This window comes from Micropterus dolomieu, linkage group LG03, assembly GCF_021292245.1.
Source record: "Micropterus dolomieu isolate WLL.071019.BEF.003 ecotype Adirondacks linkage group LG03, ASM2129224v1, whole genome shotgun sequence".
NCBI classification, from domain to species: domain Eukaryota; kingdom Metazoa; phylum Chordata; class Actinopteri; order Centrarchiformes; family Centrarchidae; genus Micropterus; species Micropterus dolomieu.
The window spans coordinates 24,790,363-24,814,773 of record NC_060152.1 but is presented as its reverse complement, the minus strand read 5'-3'; the positions used below and the strand labels follow the sequence as shown (position 1 = coordinate 24,814,773).

The window sequence follows — 24,411 nt, the reverse complement described above, 5'->3', positions numbered from 1 at the left end:
ATAAAGATGATCATTTCCACATCTTAATGCTGAGGAGTTTGTGTGAGTGTCGACAACATTGCATAAGACTAAAATAAAGTGAAAAGAAATAAATTTGCTATAATATAAAAGAGAAGAGCAGCAAATCCTGATGTTTAAGTGGTTCATACTAATATTTGATTTTTTCTTAATGAATTGATACTTAACCGATTAGTTGTTGTTGACAATGAATTTTCTGTCCATCGACTAACTGATGAAGTCTTTCAACCTGACTGTTGGTCATTAGTATGGGTGAAGCTCATAGACTTGTAATTTCTTAAATTTTCCTCAGACTTTTGAAAGACATTATAAAACCGTTTTCACAGGCTGATTAGTGCTCCTCATTACTGCATGTGTTAATCCAGTGGGATGCCTGTTAAATAATTTCAAGAGCTGACAGAAAGTATGACAGTAACATATATAAATTTATTATAAACACTGTACATCAACAACATTAATCAATCTACACAGGAAGAATCTGATGTGTTAAAAAATAATGAAAATAACATTGCTTCGAGCCGCCCTAATCTATAAGTATACTATAGCTATAACACTGATCACAGCCAGAGTCTGCATTGACTTTATAAAACATTTATTTTTCCAACATTTAGCTTTTTATTCTCGTCATAAACATTGTTTCTAATAGGCGTACATCTACATTGATGACAAACCACAAACATGAGTGTGTGCAGTGTAAAAGATGCATTACTCAAATAACCTCCATTTTCTTTAGAAAGCATCTACAGACAGTAGTCATAAACAATGAGACCATGGGGATTGATGGGTTTCTAAAAGAAACTATACTAGCAGCATTCTTTGGACTTGTAAGGTCAGCAACAACAGTGGGACAAACATCAGTTCCATTACAAAAAGTCTCATCAGTACACCAGATCAAGCTTATCCACAGGAAAACAAATACTGTACTTGTAGTGCAGGTTATCTCTCCTGCAGTGGAGAGCTGTGGCCAGATGAGAGCTCGCAGCCAATTGGAACAAATCTCTGGAAAAACAAAGATAAATATTTATATTAGCTTTCATATGTGTGACAGAAAATATTCCATGATTTTTCAGTTTTAAAGCGCTATGTGCGGTGTTGGACGTCAAACTAAATGTAATAACTAAATATAGTAACCTGTGTTGTGAATGAAAAGACTGGTTCATTATATTAAGGAATAAGCTTATTTGCTTTCTTGCTGGGAGTTAGATTAGGAGATTGATACCATTCACTTGTCTCTACAGTAAATATGTAGATTGGTCCAGAAGCCAAAGTAAAAACAAAAGAAACACTAAAACTCACTAATCTGTACTAAAGAAGTGTAAAAACAATTAGTAGTTGAGAATATGTGCATTACCAAAAAAAGTATTCCTTTAAACAATTTATCATGATTTTTGTTCAACACCTGCAGTGCTGTGATAATGCAGGCCGTTATTCCATCACCACCACATCTGTTTGTTTGTTCGTTCCTTCGGTAGTTGAAGGAATGGCAATGCCAGTCAGAAAGTCTGTCCATTCAACATTTTAGGAGGAAGTTATCTCAACAACTACCATCCAAAGTACCATGACTGATGATTTATTAAAGAACAATGCTGTAACGTAAGAATGATTTCAAAAATAGACATGTTAATAGATAATTAATTAATTCAAATGCAAAGTGAGTGAACAGAAGAAAAATCTAAATCAAATTTGGTGTGACCACCCTTTGCCTTAAAAAAAAACAAAACAACCATCAATTCTTCTAGCTACACTATCAGATGCCTCCCTGATGGTATTGCATGATGAATAAGTGTCTGCCTGTACTTCTCGGCATTGAAGAGACAATTAATTCTAACCAAATCCCCAACTCCGTTTGTAGAAGAGCAGCCCCAAGCTTGCAAGGAACCTCCACCATGCTTCACTGTTACCTGCAGACACTCATTCTTGTACTGCTCTCCAGCCCTTCAACGAACAAACTGCCTTCTGCTGCAGCCAAATATTAAAATATTTGAGTCATCAGTCCTGAGAACCTGCTGCCATTTTTCTGCTCCCCAGGTCCTGTGTTTTCATGCGTAGAGTTGCTTTCCCTCGTTTCCATGTCGGAGGTTTTGCTTTTTGGCCGCAAGAAGACCACTTCTGACCGGACTTTTCTGGACAGTAGATAGGTATACCGGGTTCTAACCATTTTCAGCAGCTCTGAGCTGATGGCACTGCTGAACGTCTCCCAATCGCAAAGGGAAGTAAGCATGATGCATCTTTCATCTGCTTCAGTAAGTTTCCTTGGCCGACCACTGTGACACCTCTATGGTCCTCTCGTTGCCCATTCTTTGTGCTTCTTCAAAACAGCTTAGACAGCACATCTGGAAACCTGTCTGTCTTGAATTTTCTGCCTGGGAGAGACCCTGCTGATGCAGTATAACTAAGATAGTAAGGTAGTTTGGAATTTGACCTATCAGGTCAAAATTTCTCCAATACTTCCCATCAGCCTCCGCTGTGCTTTGTGTTTAGTGCCAATTACAAAATGTTAGCATGCTAACATGCTTAACTGGGATAGGGAACATGGTAAACTTTATATCTGATAAACATCAGCATGTTAGCATTGTCACTGTGAGCATGTTAGCATGCTGATGTTAGCATTTAGTTCAAATGCTGCAGCATGTGCCCAAGTCCTACCTTACATTGTCAAGTCAGTTTTATTTATACATAGCCTATATCATGGCTGTAGAATCGTAGTTTTGTTCAATGTTTTGTATTGTTTTTTATAACATATATGCTGTTTAATAACATTGTTGTATCACATTGACATGTATTATTTTGTCAGTTGGTCAGAAAATTTAACTTATGCTGGTCATGTGTCCTTTTGTATACTTTTTTCTTTAAAAATATATTTTTGGGGCATTTTTGCCTTTATTTTAAAAGAGACAGGACAGTGGATAACAGTAGGAAACAGCTCCCTGTTTCCTACTGTTGTCCAGAGATAGGGGTGTCACACAGCGAAAAGTCGCAGGCTGGACTCAAACTCCGCCCGCTTTAATAAGGACTCAGCCTTGTACAGGGGCGAGCGCTCAACCAAGAGTTAACCACACTCCATCCTTTCATATACTTTATTGACTTTAAAAAAATATTCTGGCAGTTATTTAACATACACAGAGCACCATTAATACTGCTTTTCTGTACATGTACACTGTCTGTGGTGTGGTGTACTCACAGAGGACTCTTCCATGTGCAGAATGGAGGCCAGGGGGTTTCCACAGCGGGGCAGAAGGGGGAGAAACCTGGGAGCAGCCAGGGCAGACACTGAGGTGTAGGTGGCCACCTCCTCGTCCATACGTAGCTCCTCCAGAGAAGGAAGGTGCTTACGCAGCATCGCCACTGCAGGATTCAGAGCACAAGTCTTGTGAACAATGAGGTCTGTAATAGAAAAAGTCACACTTCACAATTGTTCAATATACGTGCAACACTATAATATAAATTAATAATCAGTAATACCTCTGTGCAGACTTTGAACAGAAGGTTTGATCCGACAGGTTGGTTCTGACACGGATGAGGTCTCTTCATGTACGGGGCCATGATGCTCGTGATGGGCGGAGCTCTCCGGTTTCTCAAAACGTGGGGCTCTGAACAGCTTTTTGCCAGTTGAGAAAAAAATGACAGACTCTCTTTGCAGTGCCTGGAAGAATGGCTGTCCTCCCACAGCCCCCTGCTCCTTCTCCTCATCGCTGTCGGCTTTGCTCGTCTCTTCCTTTTCTTCACTGTTGGTTTCACACTAGAGGAGTGAGGGAGGACACCAAACAGCATGCAGTTTACTTTTATATTTATTTTATAATAAATAAATAACAAGAGCTTAATTCAACATGGACCTCTGTACGTAAGGTTTGAACTTCAGTTCAGTTCTTACAGTTGTGCCTTGAACTGGGAGCAGCTCTGCTTGTGTCTCTGGATCTTTGACATTGGTTCTCTGCTCGTCCTCTTGATCATCAAATAATCTCTGGACAACCTCCTGCTAACAAACAAGAAAGTCACATAAATTATGATACGGAGCAGAGTATGTCTATTTCCAGTTAACAATATACGCTGCGACGGTAGTAATAAACTGCTTGGGATCAAAACTATCATGTTATACATACTTTTCGTCTGGGGGGTATTTTAGTTATTTTATATTAAAATGTATCTTTTAATGCGACTGTGGTGCAGCATCATCACCAACCTTTAAAATTTGCAATCTTCTCTTCAAATGCTGACTGATACGAAATTAACACCTTTAGCAATCAAAACCTTGGTGGGGTTGTTTTAAGAGTGAAATGCTATTTTGACAAAAGCTATTAGCCAATACTGTTGTAGATGTTTAAACATTTCTCTCTCCCACCAACAGATTCTACAGGGAGGACCATTACTTATGTATGTTTCTGAAACCTTGCATCCATTTAGTATCGCTAGACTGAAAATATAAAATTGATCAAGCCTTTGTTATAGATGCCTTGAATTTATTAAAAGACCCTTCAAGTACTTTTTACACCCCGGCTACTTTGACTATGCCTGAAATTGAATCTATACATACAGATCATGTGGTTGTAAAGCACTTTCCAGAACAGATTTGTGTAATAGCTCTCTAGACATGCTCTTACCTCCTGGCACGGCTGAAGGCTGGTTTTGCAGCTCTGCAGCCCAGGACTGCTGCTGTACGGTGACTGTTGTGTCTGCAGATGCCATTTCTGAAAAACAGCAGCATCATGAGATGAGGGAGTGACTGTGAGAAACACTATGTACCAAGAGTGTGAACATACAATACTTGCATACTGACCATAGCAGACATGGGCTTATGCCTGGTGTTAGGGACTCTCTGTGGAGTCCATTTCTTCTGCGGAGTCTCTTTGAGTGCTACTGCTAAGGATAAAACAGCCGCGTTACATCAGGGTAAAAGGACAGATAAGGATGAATTAGGTTTTTATAAGATGAGAACAACGATTCTGCATCCTACCTGCTGATCCTCCTGTCGCCTCTGCACGATTCTTTCTAACAGGCACTCTCTGAGCCTGAAAATGGAAACACAGTGAATGTAACTGTTTTAAAAGCAATGTAATAAGCTACATTAGGTACAAAAACGTAGGAGAGCTGAAGGGAAAACATGTTTAATGTACACATACTTTGTAGATGGAAGTCTCTCTGCCTGATGGACAGACAGCGTTTCGGGGTGTGGCACCCACAGGCCCCCCACACTTCACTCCCTCGTTCTGCAAGATACTTTGCAGTGCAGCTTGGTCTGGGGAGAACTGCACCGACTTCATTAATCCTATAAGAATGGAGCACAGACTCAACGACATGCAAAGACAAATTAATATGTTTGTAATTTAACTTTATACACAACAAGGTACTACAGTTAGCTTGCTTCTCTTAATTTCTTGTTGTCACAAGACATCATATTTGACTTGCATCTGTATTCAGTTGTTGATATAGTGTAACAGAAATAACTCACTTAAAGCAATAGTTAAGCAATTTGAGAAATATATTTATTTGTTTTCTTGCTGAGAGATAGATGATAATGTAGATATAATTCTCATGTTTTAGCTGCCAGGTAGCTTAGCTTAGATTAAAAACCGGAAACAGTGAAACAACTAGCCTGGCTCCGTCCAAAGGTAACAAAGCTCACTAATTAATATGTTATATCTTGTTTGTGGAAAGAGTAAAAAATTTTTGCGGTGTTATGTGCTGGACAATTTCTTGGCTGGGCCATGGATGTGTTAAGAGAGCTGCAAAGGACGCCAGCACTCAGCCTTGTACCACTATATCCTAGTGGCCACTGCAACGAAAATAAAGTATTTTCAAATTGACCTCCATTATAAAAAGATATGTCTGTAAGACTGTTGACAGTATTCTGTTGTACTGTTGTCACTTTGAATTCTTTGTATTAAGATTTTTTAAAACCATAGAGGATATATAGTTAGAAACATGAATGCACATGTGCAGTGGGCCGCACAATGCAAAACCAAACCGGTAGCTGGAAAACATTTTTGGCAAATAATTCCCATTCAAGTGATTGGGCGCCATCTTTGCATCTGGTAGCCAGTGCTAGTAAATCCATGGGCTGGGCGCAGTAACTTCTTCGTATCTTGTCATCACTGTAAGTAAGGTTATGGTAACAAGAAGATACTTCAGGAAGATAACGCACCTGGCCAAGACACTGTCCATTACTTAACCCCCAATAAAAATACGACGTGTTGTTTTTACACTTTCACAATTTTTGTTACTTTTGGCGAGGCTAGCATCTCATTCAGTGTTATAAAGTCAATAAGACTATTTCCCAAAATGTCCAACTATCCCTTCAATCAAATAATTAGTTTGCAGGCCAACATTACAAATACATAAATATACCAAGTTGTTGCATCACAGTTGTGTCTCACTCTAACAACAACATACATGTATGTATGCATGTATATTTATTTTTCCTTCAATCACATGCTGTATATTCAAGTAAATATTTCCACTCGTGATCACCTGTAGTGGGTCCAGCTTTTTGTCGACTCTTCATAACAGACACTCGCTGGGGCTGCAAACAACAGAATCACCAGCAAATACACAGATGGTTATTAAATATCTACAACATTAAAATGGTTTAACACACCTCAATAACAACCAACCAACCCACCAGATAGTTAAACTGTGGAGTTGCAGATCCCAGACCTGAGGCACTGATCCCCTCATTCCGGAGGATACCGAGCAAAGCTGCATGGTCATGCTGGAAATTCTCTCCCTTGTCTGAAATACATGAGAAGTACTGTACTTATGACTGCTGAAATAACTGAGATGTAGTTAACAACTAAAAAAAGAGAGCAAGCAATCATCAAAATCCCTATTGATTCAAATTAATCTAATTAATAATAGACTATAATTGTGTTATTGTTGTACAGGTGAGATACATTCATCTCCATGGAGAAAGTTGTTACAGCAGTATTAAAAATGGACAAAGACACAACCAAAAGCAGCCATGTAATAAATCCCATGTAATTAAGGTTAATACGTTTTTGTTGAAACTGTTTGACAGGTGTTGATTCAACTGTATGACGGAAACTGTAGTTTGAGGTGCTGTTGAATTATATTGCATTTTACAGAGAGATGTTTCTGTTTTTTAGCCTTCCCTCATTGATATGAATTGCACTTTCAAAATGACCTTACAGTTAAATCAACAGCTCTCTAAAACAGTTTTAACAAAAATGAACATTATTAACCTTCCTGAAGGTAGACTTTACTGCATTGGGCATTAGACTGCATAAGTTTCAGCTGGGTGTACCTAATAAACTGCCATCTGAGTCCATATACAAATGCAATGACAAGGCAACAACACGCTTAACTTACCGGTTGAGCTTGTGGAAAAATTGCCCTGCCTGGTCAGCTGCATGTTTTGGGACGTCTTGGTTGGATCTTTGAGACTAAGCAGGTTCATGTTATCCAAACAGGCCTCTGCACTAAGAGCATGCTGTGCAGAAGAAGTAGCTCTGTTTGGATGCATTGCATTATTAGGAAAGGATGAAAGATGGTTGGAAAAAGTGGCTGAAGTCTTAAATGTCTGGGAAGGACCAGACTCTCCTGAGAGCTCGGATGTATTTTGTGTAGCCTTTCCATTGGACTTCCCTGTACCTGTGGTTGAGTCCGCCTTGCTGTTTAACAAAGCTGGATTTTTAAGAGGTTTTCCAATTATGTTTTGGGTTATTAGGCGAGAATTGCACATAGTGTTGTCAGGTCTGATAGCACGAGTGCCAGTCCTTAACTGTGAGACAGTTACAGGCTGTTGATTTTCAGTGGCCGTTCTTGAACTCTTAGGTTGAGATAGGTTGAAAGGTATGGGCCTGGTGCATGGCTTTTTCTTCTTAGCTTTCCCCTGGAGGAAAATTATAAAAGTTTTAAGAACATAAGAATCATCTGATTAAATAAAAACATATTTACATTTACAGGAAGGGAAGACGGCACTTACAGCCAGAGGTTTCTCCTCCCATCTGCAGTGAGATTGGCTGAAGTCAGAGGGAGCCTGAAGATGAAGGGACTTTGCAAGCACCGGAAGCCTACTTCCACCTGGTCGCACAGGTGCCTTCCTGCCCATCTCTGAGTTTCCTGGATCCTGGTTTTCGATATCCCGGTTGGAAACGTGAGGTGCGGACATGAGTTTGGAAGACTTTTGTGGTGCTGGCATTTTGTTATGTTCATTCTTCATCCTGAGTGGAGAAAACCAGTAAGTTGCTAAATAATAAATGCTTCTATAGTAAAGCATTGTTTGAAAAAAAATACACAATAAGTTTTGATACTGTTGTTCACTTTTTTGCTGCCTTACTTTGAAAAATATTAACATGTTTCTCCACATATTTGTCTAGTTTTTATTTAGAAAGTTCTCAAATGTTAAAACACAAGCAGCAGTGCAAGAACTTTGCCTAAAATAAAATTAAAAACACTATCTGTTCAAACAACATTACAAATCTGACATTCAATGCCAGCTTTGGGTACTTTGTAATTTATGAAATTTGGTGCTTTAGATGCATTTCGAGTTGTACCAAAAATGTACTAAGGTTTGATACCAAACCCTAAAGGCAGGAGAAAATAACTTCATAAAGTAGCTTACCTCAGAAAGTCACTGCGGTTTTTGTTCAGATTTTGCTGACGAAGGACTGGAGAGGAGTCCATAATGATAGCAAGGTGTGAAGAACAACTAACGTTAGAGGAACAACAAATGGCAAACACAAATTAAATTTGAGCAACCAAGCATGAAACACTATAACGTTAAAGGCTAATAGCAAACTGTATAAGGATAGACAAAACACATAAATCATGTCCTAGCAGCAATAAAAATAAACTACAGTTCCTTCTGAAACTTTAACAATTCACAATTAAACCTCTCCAAACTTAACAAAGATAGGAAGCAACAAAAACTGTATGAGGCTCTAACGTTAGAGCTTCATACCATTAAAAAGACTTTACAGGCATTAAATAATGAAATTTAGTAGCGAAGCCTGCGCACAGTACAAACCAACGTGTTTACCAGCCAACATTAAGAGTAACGTTAAATTATATTTAAGTTTACTCGATCAGAGGGCTAATGTGAAGTATTTTTTCGTTAGCAGCTACATAGGCACGTAGAGCCGTTTATTACATACGTTACATACTTTCAAAAAGGAAAGTGATCCCTGTTACTTCCTTCTGTGCATCCAATTAAGTGTTTATAATGCAAGTGATTCCAAATGTCTTGGTTTTCGAGGCGTTTTGTACAGATTTAAAGATCCCTTGTTATGTCCTTTCATACCGCAGTCGGCTGTCAACTTCCTGGACTCGCAGCAGTTTGTAAAAAGCACGCTTCGCCATTGGTCAAAATTAGAAGCCGTACCAACCAATGACTGCGCGCACTTTGATCATGACAATTTCGTCGACCAATGAAAAACGGATTTTCATAAACAGCTCCATGGTAACGCCGCGAAAGTTGTGATTGCTTTTTTTTTTTGCCGCGGTATGCCCCCCACCAGAGATTTGTAGTCCAATTGTCTTCAGCTGTTTTTCTTTGAGATGCTTCTTGATAATATACAAATATTTACATATTATTATTTCATAATCATAACTATTATAAAACTAAATGTATGTAATGTAATGTTTATAATTAGACAAGACGAGTTAAAAACTGTGGTTTGACATTAACACAGTCTTAACTAAAGTTGACCAGTCCTAGTCAAATAAGTAATTTTGTAAAAATATTGTATAATATATAGTCATCATGGGAATAATGCATTATTTGGCTGCTAGAATTTGTAAGTAACTATTTATTGTATTGCATTTATGTTTTTTATTTTAACGACTTTCTAATTTCAAAGGATACTTTGCAGAGGAGTGTTTAATTTTATATGCTACCATATTTTAATATACACTAAATTATATGTTGTGTGTGTAGCATGAAGGAACAAAAAATTTCATTTCGTTATGCAGCCTTGTGCTGTATAATGACAAACAATCATACCTTGTACCTTGAGGAGATTGAGATGTAGTTACATCATCGCTATGTGATGCTGCATGATGTCACCCATAAATAGGCTACTAAATCATTAAATTAACACTACCACGCAGTTTAATAGGCAAACAGGTAAGTTACTCCTGCAGTCTGCTTATTGTTAAAGCAGTGCAAAAGACTCGAATAAACAACAAACAAGTCAACTGTTGGGCTTAAAGTTAGCTAAATCAAACCCGAGCTAAAGCTAAGTGCTAAAAGTTTGCTAAGACCTAAAAGTATCATTACTAAACCAAAGACAGACATTTTGCTATGTCGCATATAATAAAATAACCTGATTTCTACGTTATATCTTTAAGACACTTAAACGCCACATCTCGAGGTCTCACGTGTGACAGTACTTACATTTACATTTATTCATTTAGCTGACGCTTTTATCCAAAGCGACTTACAATTGCTATACATGTCAGAGGTCGCACGCCTCTGGAGCAACTAGGTGTCTTGCTCAGGGACACAATGGTGGATGAGTCACAGTGGGGAATTGAACCCGGGTCTACTTGTAATTTCTATACTATTACCTGCTCTTGAAGGCAGCAGTGGTGGAAAGCATGTAGTCACAATCTTTGAGAAAGAATTCGGGGTATTTATTTTAAACTTTACTCGAGTATTTAAATGTTATGCTACATTTATTTGACATCTTAAATTACGGTGACTTTGCAGCTTAAGATTTTAGGCCACTGAAAAACAATATGACACATTTATAAAACATGATGCCTTGGTAATGCGTTTTTATATACAGTCTATGGTTAATACCTGTCAATATACTTATCAAAATCTGCTCCACTTCGACCACCTACCTATCAAATCATAATGCATCAGTAAGTCAGTGACTGCAGACGTCCTGCAGGTGTCACTGCCTGGTAAAGCCCCATGCCTGCCTGACAGCCGCAACACAGTGTGGGTGTCTACTTGTCACCCATGGGCCCTGTGTCAACAGCAGAGGGAAGAAGAAGAGACGTAGAGGAAGAAACCAGAAAGTAACTGTGCTGCAGACATGGACCTGCGGTCTGAGCTGCTCAAGTCCATCTGGTACGGTTTCACAGCCCTGGATCTGGAGCAGAGTGGTAAGGTGTCCAAGTCTCAGCTGAAGGTGAGTGGAGGGTCCTCTACCTGGAAAATTGGACTTTAGGAAACCTTTTTTTCAACTGAGATATCACTCTCTTTTTTACTCTGCTGCCTCATTTCCTACCTCAGTTCATATTCAATCACGTGGGCTCGCTGTGAGGAAGATGTGGTTAAAATATTAGCAGTGTTCAGCAAACTAAATTTCACAAATGTTTGTGTTATTTGGTCTTTGCTGTATTTGATTCGGTGCTTCAGGAAATAAGGGTGTGTGCAATCAGATATTACTCACCATACTGAATATTTCCTGTGTGTATCTCTGTTTTTAAACCACATACTGTCCAACAAGGAACAAATTTGCTCCCTAAATTTTGAGTAAAATGCTTTCGCTGCTGAAAGAGGGCACAATATGCTCCTCTGTCTGGCAAGAGTATGAGAGAGACAGTTTGCTCTCAGTCTGTATATGAATGGGAGCCCTCATCTCCATGTTGTGCTTACACTGGGCCTCCATGTACCAGCTTGTAGTGCAATGGGTCCTCTGGCACTGGACCTGTCCAGAGAACAGCCTGTTGAATAGAGTATCTTCACAACATGAGCCACTGTACGTCAAAAGGACATTGTTACAGTTAACACAAAGTGACAAAGTGGAAACGTGTTGGTGATTGTTGTCTCCTGCCACAAGGCATCAATGAAGCCACTGTATTTTTGTTGATCTCACTGTTATGTCACTTGGTCTTGGTGTGGATCAGACTCCATTTCCAGCCACCTCCACGTCCCTGCAATGTGCTGCCTGCCGCTCCTGGCTCACAGCGAGTCAGCCTCATGACTTGGCTTATCCCCCTCATGCATGCCGCCTGTGCACAGGCACCATGTTCTTAAGACGCCCTCAGAAGCAAGCCGTTTGCATGCCGCGGCCTCAAAGCTGACAGATGTTGTAGTGCACTGGAGACTAGAGACAGGATGTGGTTATGGCTCAACACACGGAGACTGCTTGTCTGATAACATGCATCCAGTATCTTATGTCGTTGCACACTCTCAGTTGAAGAAATTTATAGCACTGAAAGCCTGGTTATATTGAGTAAACCCCTCTTTGACGCACACTGATTACATTTAGGAGTTTGTGTTGCTTATAGCTTATGGATATTTGATGTATAGAGCTGGTGTTAAAATTAAATTTGGTTTGATTGATTTTAAACCAAATAAAAATGTTCTTTTTGAAGTTCAAACTTTGTGGGTGCCTCAAAACACCACCCACGTTTTCTACTATAGTTTTTCACACAAACATGCGTGCAGACAAAATTATGTTTAGAGAAATACGATGCAGCAGAAATTCAAAACTTCAGTTCCCTAAAGTTCTGAATTGCTTAGTAAGTAACACAAAGGTTTCATCCCATCACCCAAGCTCAGCAGTCCACTAGATATACTGTAATGTAGTTTTGTCAATAATGTAACATCAGCATTCATGCCGGTTAAACTTTATCGAATTAGCTCTGCATCTCTCTGCTCCGGTGTGTTGTCCTTTCTGTAAATATGTCTGTCCTGTGCATTGTGATTTTTCAGGTGCTATCCCACAACCTGTGCACAGTCTTGAGTATCCCACATGACCCAGTTGCTTTGGAGGAGCACTTCAGGGATGATGATGACGGTCCAGTTTCCAGTCAGGGTTATATGCCTTACCTCAACAAATACATCCTGGATAAGGTGAGAAAAGCACAACTATATGCTCATTTTTATGTCACTTTGCATTGCTGTGTGGTCAAGGATGCTGTCAGAGTTTTCTCAAACCCATTTTGTTGTTGTAGGTTGTTGAAGGGTCTTTTATTAAGGAAAACGTAGATGAGCTTTGTTGGACTCTTACGGCAAAGAAAAACTACCGGACAGACAAAACCAGCAGCACTGTCCTGCCGGAGAAGGATGCTTTTCGGCTTTGGTGCCTTTTTAATTTTCTCTCTGAGGACAAGTACCCTTTGGTGATGGTCCCTGATGAGGTTGGTTCAACTAGAATGTATTTAGAAATAAAGGGATTTCTTCACACTGACTCATTACAATTTCTATCACAAAACAGATACTTAAAAAAAAGTAGAGTAATAGAAAAGTATTTTCTATTGTAAGATCATATAAGCAAGCTAATGTGCACATCTGGAAGTCATAGTTGATCATAGCTGCGTATGATGATAGTGACACTTGTTTCTAAATTTAGCCTCATGGATATTTAAACTTATTGTGCTCTGTTGTCTGTAGTCAGTAATCCGTGACCTAAAAATGGAGTTGGATCTTTTACAACCACTGAATGCACCCTGGCTGAAACCTTGTTTCTTGCCATGATGGAACACGGTGCTCTTTTCATGCAGCAGTGTGGGCTTGTTTCTCACTTGCAAATTCTCATTTTGGTTTCCTGTTGCATTTTTTTCTCAGCTGCTGCCAAGAGAAAGACCTAAATTTCAAGGGCAGTGTAGTTTCTATCACGCTGAGTTTAAGAAAACATTATCCAGTTTTATTTTGGTACGTGCTTCACACGCCAACCTCTGACAAAGAAGTCTGTGGTGTAATAAGTACCACAGTGTCGTAAATACTGTTACTAAAGTGCGCTTCTTGTGCCCTGTCTGATGTGATCTTTACTGGTGATGCTTTACGTTGAAAATTGGAAACTACAAATCAAAGTGCACAAATAAAACAAACCAGATTTCTCTGCCTACTAACCATTCATTGTGAATTGTGAATTGTAGTGAACTGTAGTGAAGTAAACAAAAACCTTCAGAGGGAAGTAAAATAAAACTAGAATTAAGTAGAAACACTTCTAAGTTAAAAAAGGTACTTGATTATAGTAAAATAAATTACCTTAGTTACTTAATTATGTCCTCCTTTGAACTTAATTCGGCAAAGACAGATAATTCAACTGAAGTCTTTCACTCTCAAGATCTTTAGTTTCTTTTCCTTTCTAGGTGGAATACCTCCTCAAGAAGATATGCATGGCTATGACTATTGAGTTCAACTGTGTTGAGTTAGAGGACTTCTTCTCCCAAGAGTCAGTGCAGCAGAGCGGCATCACAGTTTGGGTTTTTCTGGAGATGATGAACTCCGGAAAGATTACCCGAGGAATGGATAAAAGCATAATCAGCATGGCAATAGAGGAAATATACAGGGAGATAGTTGGTGATGTCCTCAAAGAGGTAGGAGACACCTCTGCCACCAGAAGTGTGTGTTTTGGCGCCTGATGTGCTCTGTGTTTGACAGTTTATATGTGTGTGTCGGTCGGGGGGCACGCAGGGTTATCTGTGGAAGAAAGGCCAGCTAAGAAGGAACTGGAAGGAACGCTGGTTCACCTTAAGGCCGAGCAACTTGTCCTACTACACCGGGGAGGACCGCAAAGACTGCCAGGGCAACATAGTCCTGGATGGGAACTGTTGTGTGGAGGTAAGCAGCAGGAGATGATCACCTTTCAAATATAAACACTGCTCACACAGGTTAAGAACTTTTAATAACAATGTATTCTTTGTCAGTTTGTCCAGAAAAGAAAAACACGCTGCTCATTTGCTTTTTCTTACATACATTAAGTCAAAATATCATTCTTTAAGCCAGCGGTTCCCAGCGTAGGGGTGGGGGGACTCCCCCAAGGTGTTGCAAGATGAAACTGAGAGGGTCACAGATTGACTTCCCTCCTATTTCTTTCTTGTGAATTTCTGAAAGGTGTTACCTATTCAGGAGTCAAAAGAAAGAAGTCAAATAAAACACTCTCAGTTCTGTGGTTGCAGCAGCAGCATAAGGGCAGAAATAAGTATGTGCAGATGAATAGAGAAAAAAATTTAAATTAAGAGGTATATCAAACAAATTAAAACAAGAATATGATAGTATAGTAAGTACAAAATGGCAGATTAAAGGACAATTAAAGACAAAATTACAAGGTAAAGTGAGTCAGCAAATCTAGTATATGAATCCATCCTACACCAGATTAATATAGAGTCAGAGAAATTGTCTTTTTACTCCCATGTGTTCCTGTTCTGTGCCAAAACTTACATTACCCACAATTCAACTTGACCACTGACAATTTGGTCAGAGATTTGAGTGTGTTGTGCTAGTAGCGGCTAGTGTACCCTCAAGCAGAGATGACGCACGGGTTTCAAGAACTCCACACACTTTTTCTAACTTGTAACCTTCAGCCCCAACCATTTATCAGATTTTACGCAGCTGCCTCTGGCACCACAAAAAGGTTTTGTACAACTTTATTCAAATATGCATTAGCACTCCCCAAGACCTGTAAACAGACGTTGATGTGTGAAATCAGTGGAGTTTCCCTTTAACACGTCAATAGAATAAAAAATGTTCACATAGCCCCCAGAAAGCACAATGAAAGTGGAATTAGCAATTGTAAAATGATGGCAAACATTTTAAAAATTGCATCATGTTTTACAAGTATTCTTTACTTAAATATTCACACATTTTTATCTTACTACTCAGTTTTCTGTCAAGATGTAGATTAAAGAGAAAGGGGGAGCTACTGTAGATGAGTGGCAAATGACATGTCACTAATCACTAAAGTACCTCTCCCAAAAAAACCCTACCCTCCCTTCACCAAGGAGGGAAAAAATGCACAACCCTCCTCCTTTTCTGAACCCCCAATAATTTTCATGCAGTCTCCGAGTAGACATAGCTTCGTGTTTAGGTGCAATAATCCTAAAAGGATCATCAAGTCTATAGAAAGCAGTTGAACCCTGAATGTCTTGTCTCATAATCTGATATCAGATTTCCTCACAAATCTCACAGAGCTCCCGGAACTGAACTCAAGATTAGTCGGCAGTCAGGTGATCGTTACCTGGGCTGCTTTGCTGGCTTTTGACATTGAACACTGAGTCAATTATTAGCCCACCAATGCCGCGCGGTACCACACTGAGTAATGACAAACACAAACCGGGTCAAGCTCTGTTATTTGTTCAGCAGGGGCACTACACACCGCACCATGTGTTACTCCAAAGGAAAAACAAGCAATCATTCTGAAACCATGCTTTATTATAGGAAGTAGACGATGATCAAATAGTGTTTGGTCATTCAAAATGGATCAAAAACATCCTTTCCCAGTGAGTTCACAGTTTATTTCCTCACCCCTGTATATTTAAGAAATGGTCACACCAAATGTAAAAAGAAAAAAAAAAACAATGCAGGATGAAGGGATTTATCGATAAAGAATAATGTTTCTCCTTGTTGAACAGGTGCTACCAGATCGGGATGGGAAGCGGTGCATGTTTTGTCTGAAAACCCTCTCCAAGACTTATGAGATGAGCGCCTCAGACACCAAACAGAGACAGGAGTGGACTACAGGTCAGAGGACATGAGACATGGATTGATCTTAAAAGCGTCTCCCTCATTTCAAGACACTAAACATTGTCTCCTTCACAGCCATTCAAACAGCAATCAGGCTGCACGTGGAGGGGAAAAAGTCCCTGCACAAAGATTTGAAGCTGAAGCGGCGTGAACAGCGGGAGCAGCGGGAGAAGAGGCGGCAGTCCAAGGAGGAGGAGCTACAGAGGCTGCGGGCCCTGCAGGAGGAACGGGAGCGTAAGCTGGCGGAGCTGGAACTCCTGAAGGAGGCGCAAAAGCAGGCCCAGGCGCTTATGGAGCAGGACGAGCAGAGGAGGCGCCAGCAGCACGAACAGCTCCAGCGGGCCTTGGAGGTCCAGCTGCGGGAGGCTGAGGAGGTGAGTGTGGAGGCAAAGAAGGGAGGAGGCAAAGAAAGAGGTTCAGAAGGAGAAAGATGTGAGTGGTCGCTCATTTGCTTCCTGCTGTGTGTCTCAAGGCTCGGGTCAGTATGCAGGCAGAGATGGCTCTGAAAGAGGAGGAAGCAGAGAGGCAGAGGAAGAGGATCCAGGAGCTGGAGGAGATGCAGAAGCGCTTGGAGGAGGCGCTGCAGCAGGAGATCAAAGCCAGGCTGGATGAGGAGGCCTTCCGCTACGCTCAAGCAGGGTAGAGTGTTACATGCTGCCAGTCATCTCCACTAACACGTGATTGGAGACCTATATATACTTTCACAGCACAGATAAGTCATTTGTTTGGGTTAAGAGCCTGAAAACACTAATCTGCGAGCCGTAAGCAGGGAGGTGCTTTTGTGTGCCGACGGCAGATATTTAGCTCGGCTGCTGAAAGGAGTTTAATCTTGCGTTATGTTCCTGAGGAAGTTGAGCTGCCACAGAGGAAGTTGTTAAACGAAGCCATCACCCAGATCTATTGTGTCGCTGTTTCTGTGTTCTCAGCCTTCTCAAGTGAGTTATTCGGGTGAACTGTTAACGCAAATATGCAAACAGGCCCTGTGCATCTTTGCTCACAACAACGTCTGCAACATTTCATAAATAGCCATTAAACAGTGAGGAGGAGTCAATCATGCGATTCTTAGGAGTAAAGGTTACTCCTTGTGTTTGCTGTTTTGTCTAGGTTACTGGCCGAGGAGGAGGAGAAAATGAAGGCCCTGATGGCCCTGCAGGAGGAACAGGAGGAGTACATCCTGAAGACACAGAGGGAGAAGCAGGAGCTGAAACAGGAAATGGAGGCCAAGTCCCGGGACCTGGAGGAGGCACAGAGGCAGCTGGAGGAGGTCCGCGCCAACCGGCACAGGGTTGACCAGGATGTAGTGGTAAGAACACAAAAATTATAATTAAAATATAAAAAAAGTAATGATCATCAAAACAGATAAGTGTGTCAATGTTAGGTTGAATTTCAAGCCTGTACTACTATTACTATTTCACTTCATTTTAGGTATTTATTTGTATATAACTTCATATATATATGTTGTGATACGCGACAGCTCCTTACAACACACAGTAGAACACAGACATTAATGAAACCAAACAGGCTTATTATAATCTGTCCTTCAAAACAGTTCAATGATTTCAAAGTCCAACCAAAACCACAGTTTTAAACAAGTTTCTAACACCGGAGTCTGACCAGTTCTCTTATGCCCAAAATACTTTTTTTAATTTATCTAGAGTTACTACTATTACTTGATTACTTTCATTCATTTTATGGATTTTATGTTGACAGAACATATCTTATTACTGATATTTATATTAGTTGTAGTTGGTGGTAATGCTAATAATAGCATATTTCTTCATTGCGTGTGGGCAACAGGCGTTTTAACAAGCTGCTCTTTTTTTTCTCTGACAGGCCGCCCAGAGGAAACTTCGCCAGGCGAGCACCAACGTCAAACACTGGAACGTCCAGATGAACAGACTGATGCGACCGATCGGACCAGGCGGTATGTGTTCCATCTGCAGATCGTGCATTGTGTGACGTGACAGCATTTAAAGAGCTTGAATGTGAATGAATGCGTGTTTCCATCCACTAACCGTTTTGTGAATATTAGAACCTGAGCATATCAAGATAAACAGCTAATTCTTCTGTTTGGTGCCAATATCCCATTTTAACAAGAAGTGGTCAAACCTCAAACGCTGGAAAACAATGTGCAAAGCGTGACGGAAATATGACTTTTCGGTTTGTTTCATAAATTAATCTGAGGAACATTACGGTCTCCTCATGGCTCTGCAGATTTTGAGGCTGTTTTTAATGTGAAAATTTAAAATCTGCATGAAAACAGCTTGATGGAAACACCTTATTACAAGTCAAGATGTTGGCTGTGAAAAAGGGTCTAATGTCTGATAGTAAAACTTACAACTGTGTTTCGCTGACAAACAAGTCACCTTATATTATGCTGTGACACGTGTGTATTGAAAATAATCATGTATGTTTTATGCATGCTACAGTCAACATTTGAATTATTTCCCCAGAATGTGCTGTAGGTTACTTAATGCCAGTGTGAAATACCGTGGCTGTGGCTTGGATGACATTTAACATTGCTTCAAGTAAAGACACCATTTTCTTAGATGAAAGATTGTTTGCGATTAAAGAGATGGTAGATACATTTCACACTGTTCTGTAAATATACTTCCTTAAATTTCTAAAATTCTTGTTTTTTTCAACAAGTGAATGTCTTCTCTATGCCACAGACCCATGACTCTGATTTAACTTGCCTGCTGTAACCTTAATTTTCTGATTTGTGGCTCCCTTGCTTTTAGAGAAGAGACCATCGTTGGGGAGCTCCTTCTCATCCTTCCAGATCCCAACACAGAGAGATCCCGGGCTGCGTCTCAGAAGGCGATCAGGATCAGAGGATCAGGACGAGGAGAGCAAAGAAAATGTGGACAACAGAGCTGGGTCTGATTTAGAGAAACGCCACTCCCATGCCTCTAATGGAGACATGGACATCCCCTAAAACCACGAATCAGAGAGGCTGCGTAGGTTGCTTCTAGTCACTCTGAGGTTTTCTGAGATGGCTGTCTACAATGTGTGAACAATTTGAAAACAGTGGGACATCTGCACTTAAAACTGAATTTACAGTACTACTATTTCTTTTAAATGTTGAATTTACTGACCTCATTTCACAGACGGCGGCAGTTTCAAATATTTAATGAGAAGTTTGCATTTGCAGAACTCACTGCTCAACTAATGCTTTGACTGCGACCTGTGTGAGGCCTGTTCTGGACATAAACGATACCTCAGTGCAAAGAAAAAGAGCTATAAGCAAGATCCTGAAAGTACAAAGTACGTTGTGATGTTTAAAGGCTAATAATTACTTACAATACAATGAAGCTCATTTGTTTAGCTCTGTAATATAGACACATAACAATGTTTCATTTTTTAAATATGTATTTTTGGGGGAGTGGAGGTTGGCTTTACTTTGATGAAGACAGTTGGTTCAGGATTAGAGTTGACTGCAATTTCAGTCGAAGAGTATCACTCCTGATAAACAGGAAAGAGAGAGAGAAAGAGAGAACTTCCTGTTTCTACTGTCAGTTAACATTATTGTAAATAAAGGAGTGAAGTGATGACTTAACCTGATTTCTTCCTTTATCTTTACTGTGTTAAATTGAAGCGCCACTTTACAGAATGAACAGCTGAAATAAATAATATTTAAAGTACATTAAATACGTTTTTTAATGACTGACATTTTAATTATAAAGACCACACAGTGGAACGAGCTGAAGCCCGCACTGCTGAATTTGCAAACTGCACGTCCGCTTTAGTTTTGAATTTGAGTCCACCTCATTTGTTCATTGTCAAAATGTGTCATCACCGACTAATTTGAGGCTCTCACTGACCACAAGGGAACAGAGACATCCACTGACAAAACGAGCAAACTACATGGGGTGATTTTTCAAAAAAAGTCTCATTATTTACATACTGAATAGTTTTATCAATCCGTTTTAACAGACTTTTCCCCTTTTTGTTTGGTCTATTTTTTATTCTCATTTGCAATAATTCATGTAGAAACAGAAACAATTACCAACCATAAAATAAATAATAAGTACATTTATTTCAAATATATAGTATTAAAAGACTTTTACTTATAGAAGTAGGAGATTCTTATATATATTGTCTATATATACTGTGTGGGATGAATTTACCTGCCAAAACATTTGATGTTTGTTACTTTTTTGATATTGTTTTCTTTTTTATGGTAACAGAATTACAAAACACAGCTAAAGGTTACAGATTGCACAACCTTAAACTCTACTAAACATTGCAAGTAGCAGATGACTGTAGTTTTTAACTTTCTTGTTTCTTGGGGAAATTGTATTTCTCATATAGCAGCACTTCTAAAGCCATGTAATTATGAATGCAGACTTTCTGAAAACGTTTATTGAAGTGTACAGTATATACCATGGCCAGATTAACCCTGCTAGACTGACCTAATGTAAATAGGATGTGAGACCCACCATTAACACCGCTCTCAGTTCAGTGTGTAGAGTATTCCCATGCTAGAATATTACATGGTCTCAGTATTGCTGTGTGATGATTAGAAAAAAACACAATTTAAATTAGGAATGTGCACCATAAAATAATAAAAGTCTTAAAACTGGATTATGGCACACAGCTTCTTGTCAATACAGGGCCTAAAGATCAGGTAATAAAGCAGTATGTTTGTTGCCCTGTTTGACCTATTTTTAGAAAGGTAGTTCTGTTGCCAGATATCAGCTACTTTGGTTTTTAGCACAATGTTATCATAACCGATGGAACTGGTGGCCAGAGCAACAAAATTAAGAATTGTAATAAACCATAGTTTTCCTTTAAGGCCCTTATCACATCCTTTGGTACTGTGATTTATTAGTATCCAAGCAAAGCAACCATAAAACCTATTATTATGCTTCACAGTGAACTAGAGTCTTTTTTTTTGGGGGGGGGGGGGGGGGGGGGGGGGGGGTCTAGGCCATAGTTTCTTGCTTTGCTGGTTGGTGAAATTTGTCTAGAAAAATCATTGTATTTGATAAAAATTGCTTCTACATGTTTTTGATCATGCAATTCAACTTTATCTAGTGAAAGTCTTTATTTAGACTTAAATCACAAATGTGCCTAAAATGGCTTTAAACTACATGGACAGGCTGTCTGTCTGTCTGTCTCTGCAGATATGATCAAAATCACATACAGCTTTTTTCCGTATCACTGCAGTATAGATCCGAAATGTTGCAGATGACAGAAACAAAAGTGCGTGTTAGCCTTAACAGAGACCTTGACTTCTCAGAGAGCTGTTTGCTGCCTGATGTGTGTGAGTTGGGGGGGGCGCTGTGTCCTGGCATGTGACGATGGAGGAGGAGAGGGGGTGAAGCAAAGCAAAGCAAAGCAAAGCAAAGCTAGGAACAACAAGGAGAGTCGGGGAGGGATTATCAGTCCACTACGCTTCTCTTCATTTGATATGGTAGCGAACAAAAAGTGTCTAAACTGTTTTCTCTTGAGCTCAGCGGTTTGTCAGCTCGGCTGCCACAAGAAGGCCTGAATCAATCTGAAGTTTATGTTAGCAGTCTGACGTTAGCTCCTGCTGCTAGCTAACTCCTGGTGGTGACTTCAAACAACTTGTCAACAGCCGATCGATCCGGGACGGGACTGTTTTCGCTACTAGTTTATGTTAGCCTTGTTGGAAAATCCTTGTAGCATAAATATCCACTGAACCAGCAGCACTATTGGGAGAGGTAAGCTAAGTTGGCAAGCCAGCTAACGTTGTTTAAAAGCAAACACGGGAATGTGGGTCAGCAACGCTAAAAGCTAGTAGTAGTAGTACCCAGTCAACATTCAAGGTTAGTAGCTAACTAGCTAAGTTAGCTAGCCGTGCCGACACTCTTCGACGACCTCCTGGCACGCTAAAGATACTCCTGATGTTGTTTTCACTTTACGCAGATATAGAAAGTTTTACGATGGCCATGTCTAGAACTTATCCTTCCTTTCATTTATCTTATGCTTGTTAACATTATCTTGTCTCCGTCCTGTCATTGACAGGACAATTCACAGTAATGCTGGCAGAAATTTCCGAGAACCAGTGTGACAGGTTGGCAGCTGGACGACAAGTCTTGACAGTCCTAAGTGGTGTTTTTTCCCAATGAAACGTTATGAAAAAAAAGCTGAGGTTTTGTCCCGCTTTGGGCCGTCATGTAATGACTGTATGAATACTGAAAACATCAATAACTCTTTAATAAGTTAGACGCTGTGGATGTTTGTCAGGGCACAGCTTCATACATGGACGGATTAATCCACTAGGGGGCCCCGGGGCAAATATGTAACCCCCCCACCAACCCCCAGAGCCCCCTCTCCTACCCAGCGATCAACACTGCTCAGTGTGTACATAGTGCATGCGCCCTGTCCCGTTAAAGCACCCAGTAAGTATATCGTGAACCCTACCATGGAACTGAGGAAAACAATAATACAGATGTCCCCCAGCTCCAATAGAGCCAAAGTTTACTTTTTCAGATAGTGGAGAACGGACTGAAATGTTTAGGACACATTCATGTCAGACCAGAAACTGCGATTAGCTTAGGAATCATGACTTATGGGACCTGTGCGTACATAGAAACGGGGCCATTTTTTGTGCCTGGGCCAGCAGGACTGTATTTTTAATTTACATTTTAGCCTCATAGACACATACTTTGATTGGATTGAAATTTGTGAGTTGGGGTGTGTGGTGTAATGCTGCATCGTTGTGCTCCTCAGATGGTCCCATTTCCCGAGTTGTGAAGTCTTTCTTCCAACTTCGGTGTTCAAGTGCTTTAAGTCGGAATATGGAAATAACATGGATGCTACTATAAAGATGTGTTGGATTAGCATTATCATCCAACTATGCTGAAACAGTTTGAAGCTTTCCATTACAAAGTTACTTTTGTGTCCCAAAGTTGTTACTGCACCAGTACATTACCTGAAACCAATAAAATGTAGCTTGTTCTGCAAATACTGCTAATAAAAAACTGTCCTAATTAATCTACAGCAAATTGACAGCAAACTAGCTGTTATAACCTAATACACAGCAATAATAATTTCGCACCATTATTTCAACGTTTCTAATCATCAACCATGTTGTCCACCATGTTTCTATGTGTATGATGTCGGCAACTCGTGTAGCATAATTTTTCTCTGACTTTCTTAGTTATTGTGCCGACTTCAGTGGGCGTTCACTAGGGGTAGGGGAAAAAATCGATACAGCATAGCATCGTGATATTTGCCATGGCAAAACTGTATCGATACACGGACACCAAGTATCGATATTTTATTAGATAAATTGCAGATGGGACTTTTAACTTTTTGGTACTAGAATAATAAAATCTATTGCTTTTTTAGTCCACTAGAAAACTTAACAGGTCCATACAGAGGACTGAAAAAGTGATATGAACAAACAGAGTAGTGTATCTTCTTAGTTAAACAGATGTTGACAAAGTTTGACTTTAGGGACCTAATTGGAAGTTGGAAAAAGGTAATAAATTGCAATATATCCCAATATATTTAAAATCGCAATAAAATCGAATCGCAACATAAATATCGTGATAATATCGTATCGTTGGTGGTGATTCCCACCCCTAGCGTTCACGTGAATCTTCCCAGTTGGGAAATAATTTTTCAGTTTATTCTGACACCACATGAAGGCATAATAAATATGTCTACCAACAGAGGTTTTGCCATACTGTTTGTACTGTGGTAGCGTTCGCTTTCACATCTGAGGGTGTATTACCAATGTCGGCATGTTGCTAATCAATGAGCAGGACGGCTTTGTGGCTTTTGTTGGATTTGTATGTGATTTTTATGGGTGATTAAGTAGCTTTAATCTGTCAGTCATTATTGCTGAATTAGATTCGTCACTGGTTATTTTAATGGTTTCTGTTACCTCATGATATATCGCTCTCTCTCTCTCTCTCTCTCTCTCTCTCGAGAGAGAGAGAGAGAGAGAGAGAGAGAGAGAGAGCAAGCGAGAGAGGCAGAGAGAGGGCGATATGGATTTGAAAAGACATATGTCATTATTAACGATTTTA

The 24,411-nt window shown here is 39.9% G+C and overlaps 4 protein-coding genes across 15 annotated transcripts in view; 3 read left to right on the top strand and 1 right to left on the bottom strand.

Annotated features, from left to right (window-relative positions):
- Nucleotides 1–24,411, top strand: part of ulk4 (unc-51 like kinase 4) — a 163,185-nt gene that overhangs the window by 109,750 nt on the left and 29,024 nt on the right. The window lies entirely within an intron of this gene.
- LOC123967590 (trophinin associated protein) lies at nucleotides 425–9,368 on the bottom strand. Of its 6 annotated transcripts, none has more exons than XM_046043703.1 (14): nucleotides 9,275–9,368; nucleotides 8,597–8,683; nucleotides 7,958–8,195; nucleotides 7,342–7,864; nucleotides 6,635–6,744; nucleotides 6,484–6,535; nucleotides 5,136–5,281; nucleotides 4,970–5,024; nucleotides 4,793–4,875; nucleotides 4,617–4,703; nucleotides 3,890–3,994; nucleotides 3,481–3,757; nucleotides 3,200–3,402; nucleotides 425–1,017 (listed from the first exon to the last, which is right to left on the bottom strand). In XM_046043703.1, the coding sequence occupies exons 1-14, from the start codon at nucleotides 9,331–9,333 to the stop codon at nucleotides 955–957; spliced, it is 2,088 nt and encodes a 695-aa protein (XP_045899659.1). In that variant the 5' UTR covers nucleotides 9,334–9,368; the 3' UTR covers nucleotides 425–954. The 6 variants fall into 6 exon arrangements, with proteins under 6 accessions (XP_045899659.1, XP_045899663.1, XP_045899660.1 ...); XM_046043707.1 differs by having other exon boundaries at nucleotides 3,200–3,363; XM_046043704.1 differs by having other exon boundaries at nucleotides 3,890–3,991.
- LOC123967591 (differentially expressed in FDCP 6 homolog) lies at nucleotides 9,536–19,961 on the top strand. 3 transcript variants are annotated; one of them, XM_046043712.1, is made up of 12 exons: nucleotides 9,536–9,770; nucleotides 10,962–11,114; nucleotides 12,647–12,787; nucleotides 12,889–13,074; nucleotides 14,029–14,256; nucleotides 14,354–14,500; nucleotides 16,291–16,399; nucleotides 16,478–16,776; nucleotides 16,875–17,041; nucleotides 17,507–17,705; nucleotides 18,236–18,326; nucleotides 19,144–19,961. In XM_046043712.1, exons 2-12 carry the CDS (start codon nucleotides 11,019–11,021, stop codon nucleotides 19,338–19,340), a joined length of 1,860 nt encoding a protein of 619 aa, XP_045899668.1. In that variant the 5' UTR covers nucleotides 9,536–9,770; nucleotides 10,962–11,018; the 3' UTR covers nucleotides 19,341–19,961. The 3 variants fall into 3 exon arrangements, with proteins under 3 accessions (XP_045899668.1, XP_045899666.1, XP_045899667.1); XM_046043710.1 differs by having other exon boundaries at nucleotides 10,872–11,114; XM_046043711.1 differs by lacking the exon at nucleotides 9,536–9,770 and adding an exon at nucleotides 9,878–10,099.
- The window catches only part of ppardb (peroxisome proliferator-activated receptor delta b), an 8,309-nt gene continuing 5,618 nt past the window's right edge, over nucleotides 21,721–24,411 (top strand). The window contains exon 1 of one of the 3 annotated variants that reach the window (XM_046043714.1): nucleotides 21,721–22,092. The gene's annotated coding sequence lies outside the window, so the exon portion shown is untranslated. Of the gene's footprint in view, nucleotides 22,093–22,651; nucleotides 22,774–24,411 lie in introns of those variants that run through there. The other 2 variants (XM_046043716.1, XM_046043715.1) reach the window with 2 other exon arrangements.

Bases quoted from the DNA above. Each gene is read 5' to 3' on its own strand.
- LOC123967590 (XM_046043703.1), bottom strand. From the start codon at position 9,333: ATGGCGAAGCGTGCTTTTTACAAACTGCTGCGAGTCCAGGAAGTTGAC. The intron at 6,745-7,341 runs GTAAGTTAAGCG...CATGTATTTCAG, and splicing joins TTTTTCCACAAGCTCAACCG to ACAAGGGAGAGAATTTCCAG. The intron at 4,704-4,792 runs GTCAGTATGCAA...GCTGTTTTTCAG, and splicing joins ATAAGCCCATGTCTGCTATG to AAATGGCATCTGCAGACACA.
- LOC123967591 (XM_046043712.1), top strand. From the start codon at position 11,019: ATGGACCTGCGGTCTGAGCTGCTCAAGTCCATCTGGTACGGTTTCACA. The intron at 11,115-12,646 runs GTGAGTGGAGGG...GTGATTTTTCAG, and splicing joins TGTCCAAGTCTCAGCTGAAG to GTGCTATCCCACAACCTGTG. The intron at 16,777-16,874 runs GTGAGTGTGGAG...GTGTGTCTCAAG, and splicing joins AGCTGCGGGAGGCTGAGGAG to GCTCGGGTCAGTATGCAGGC.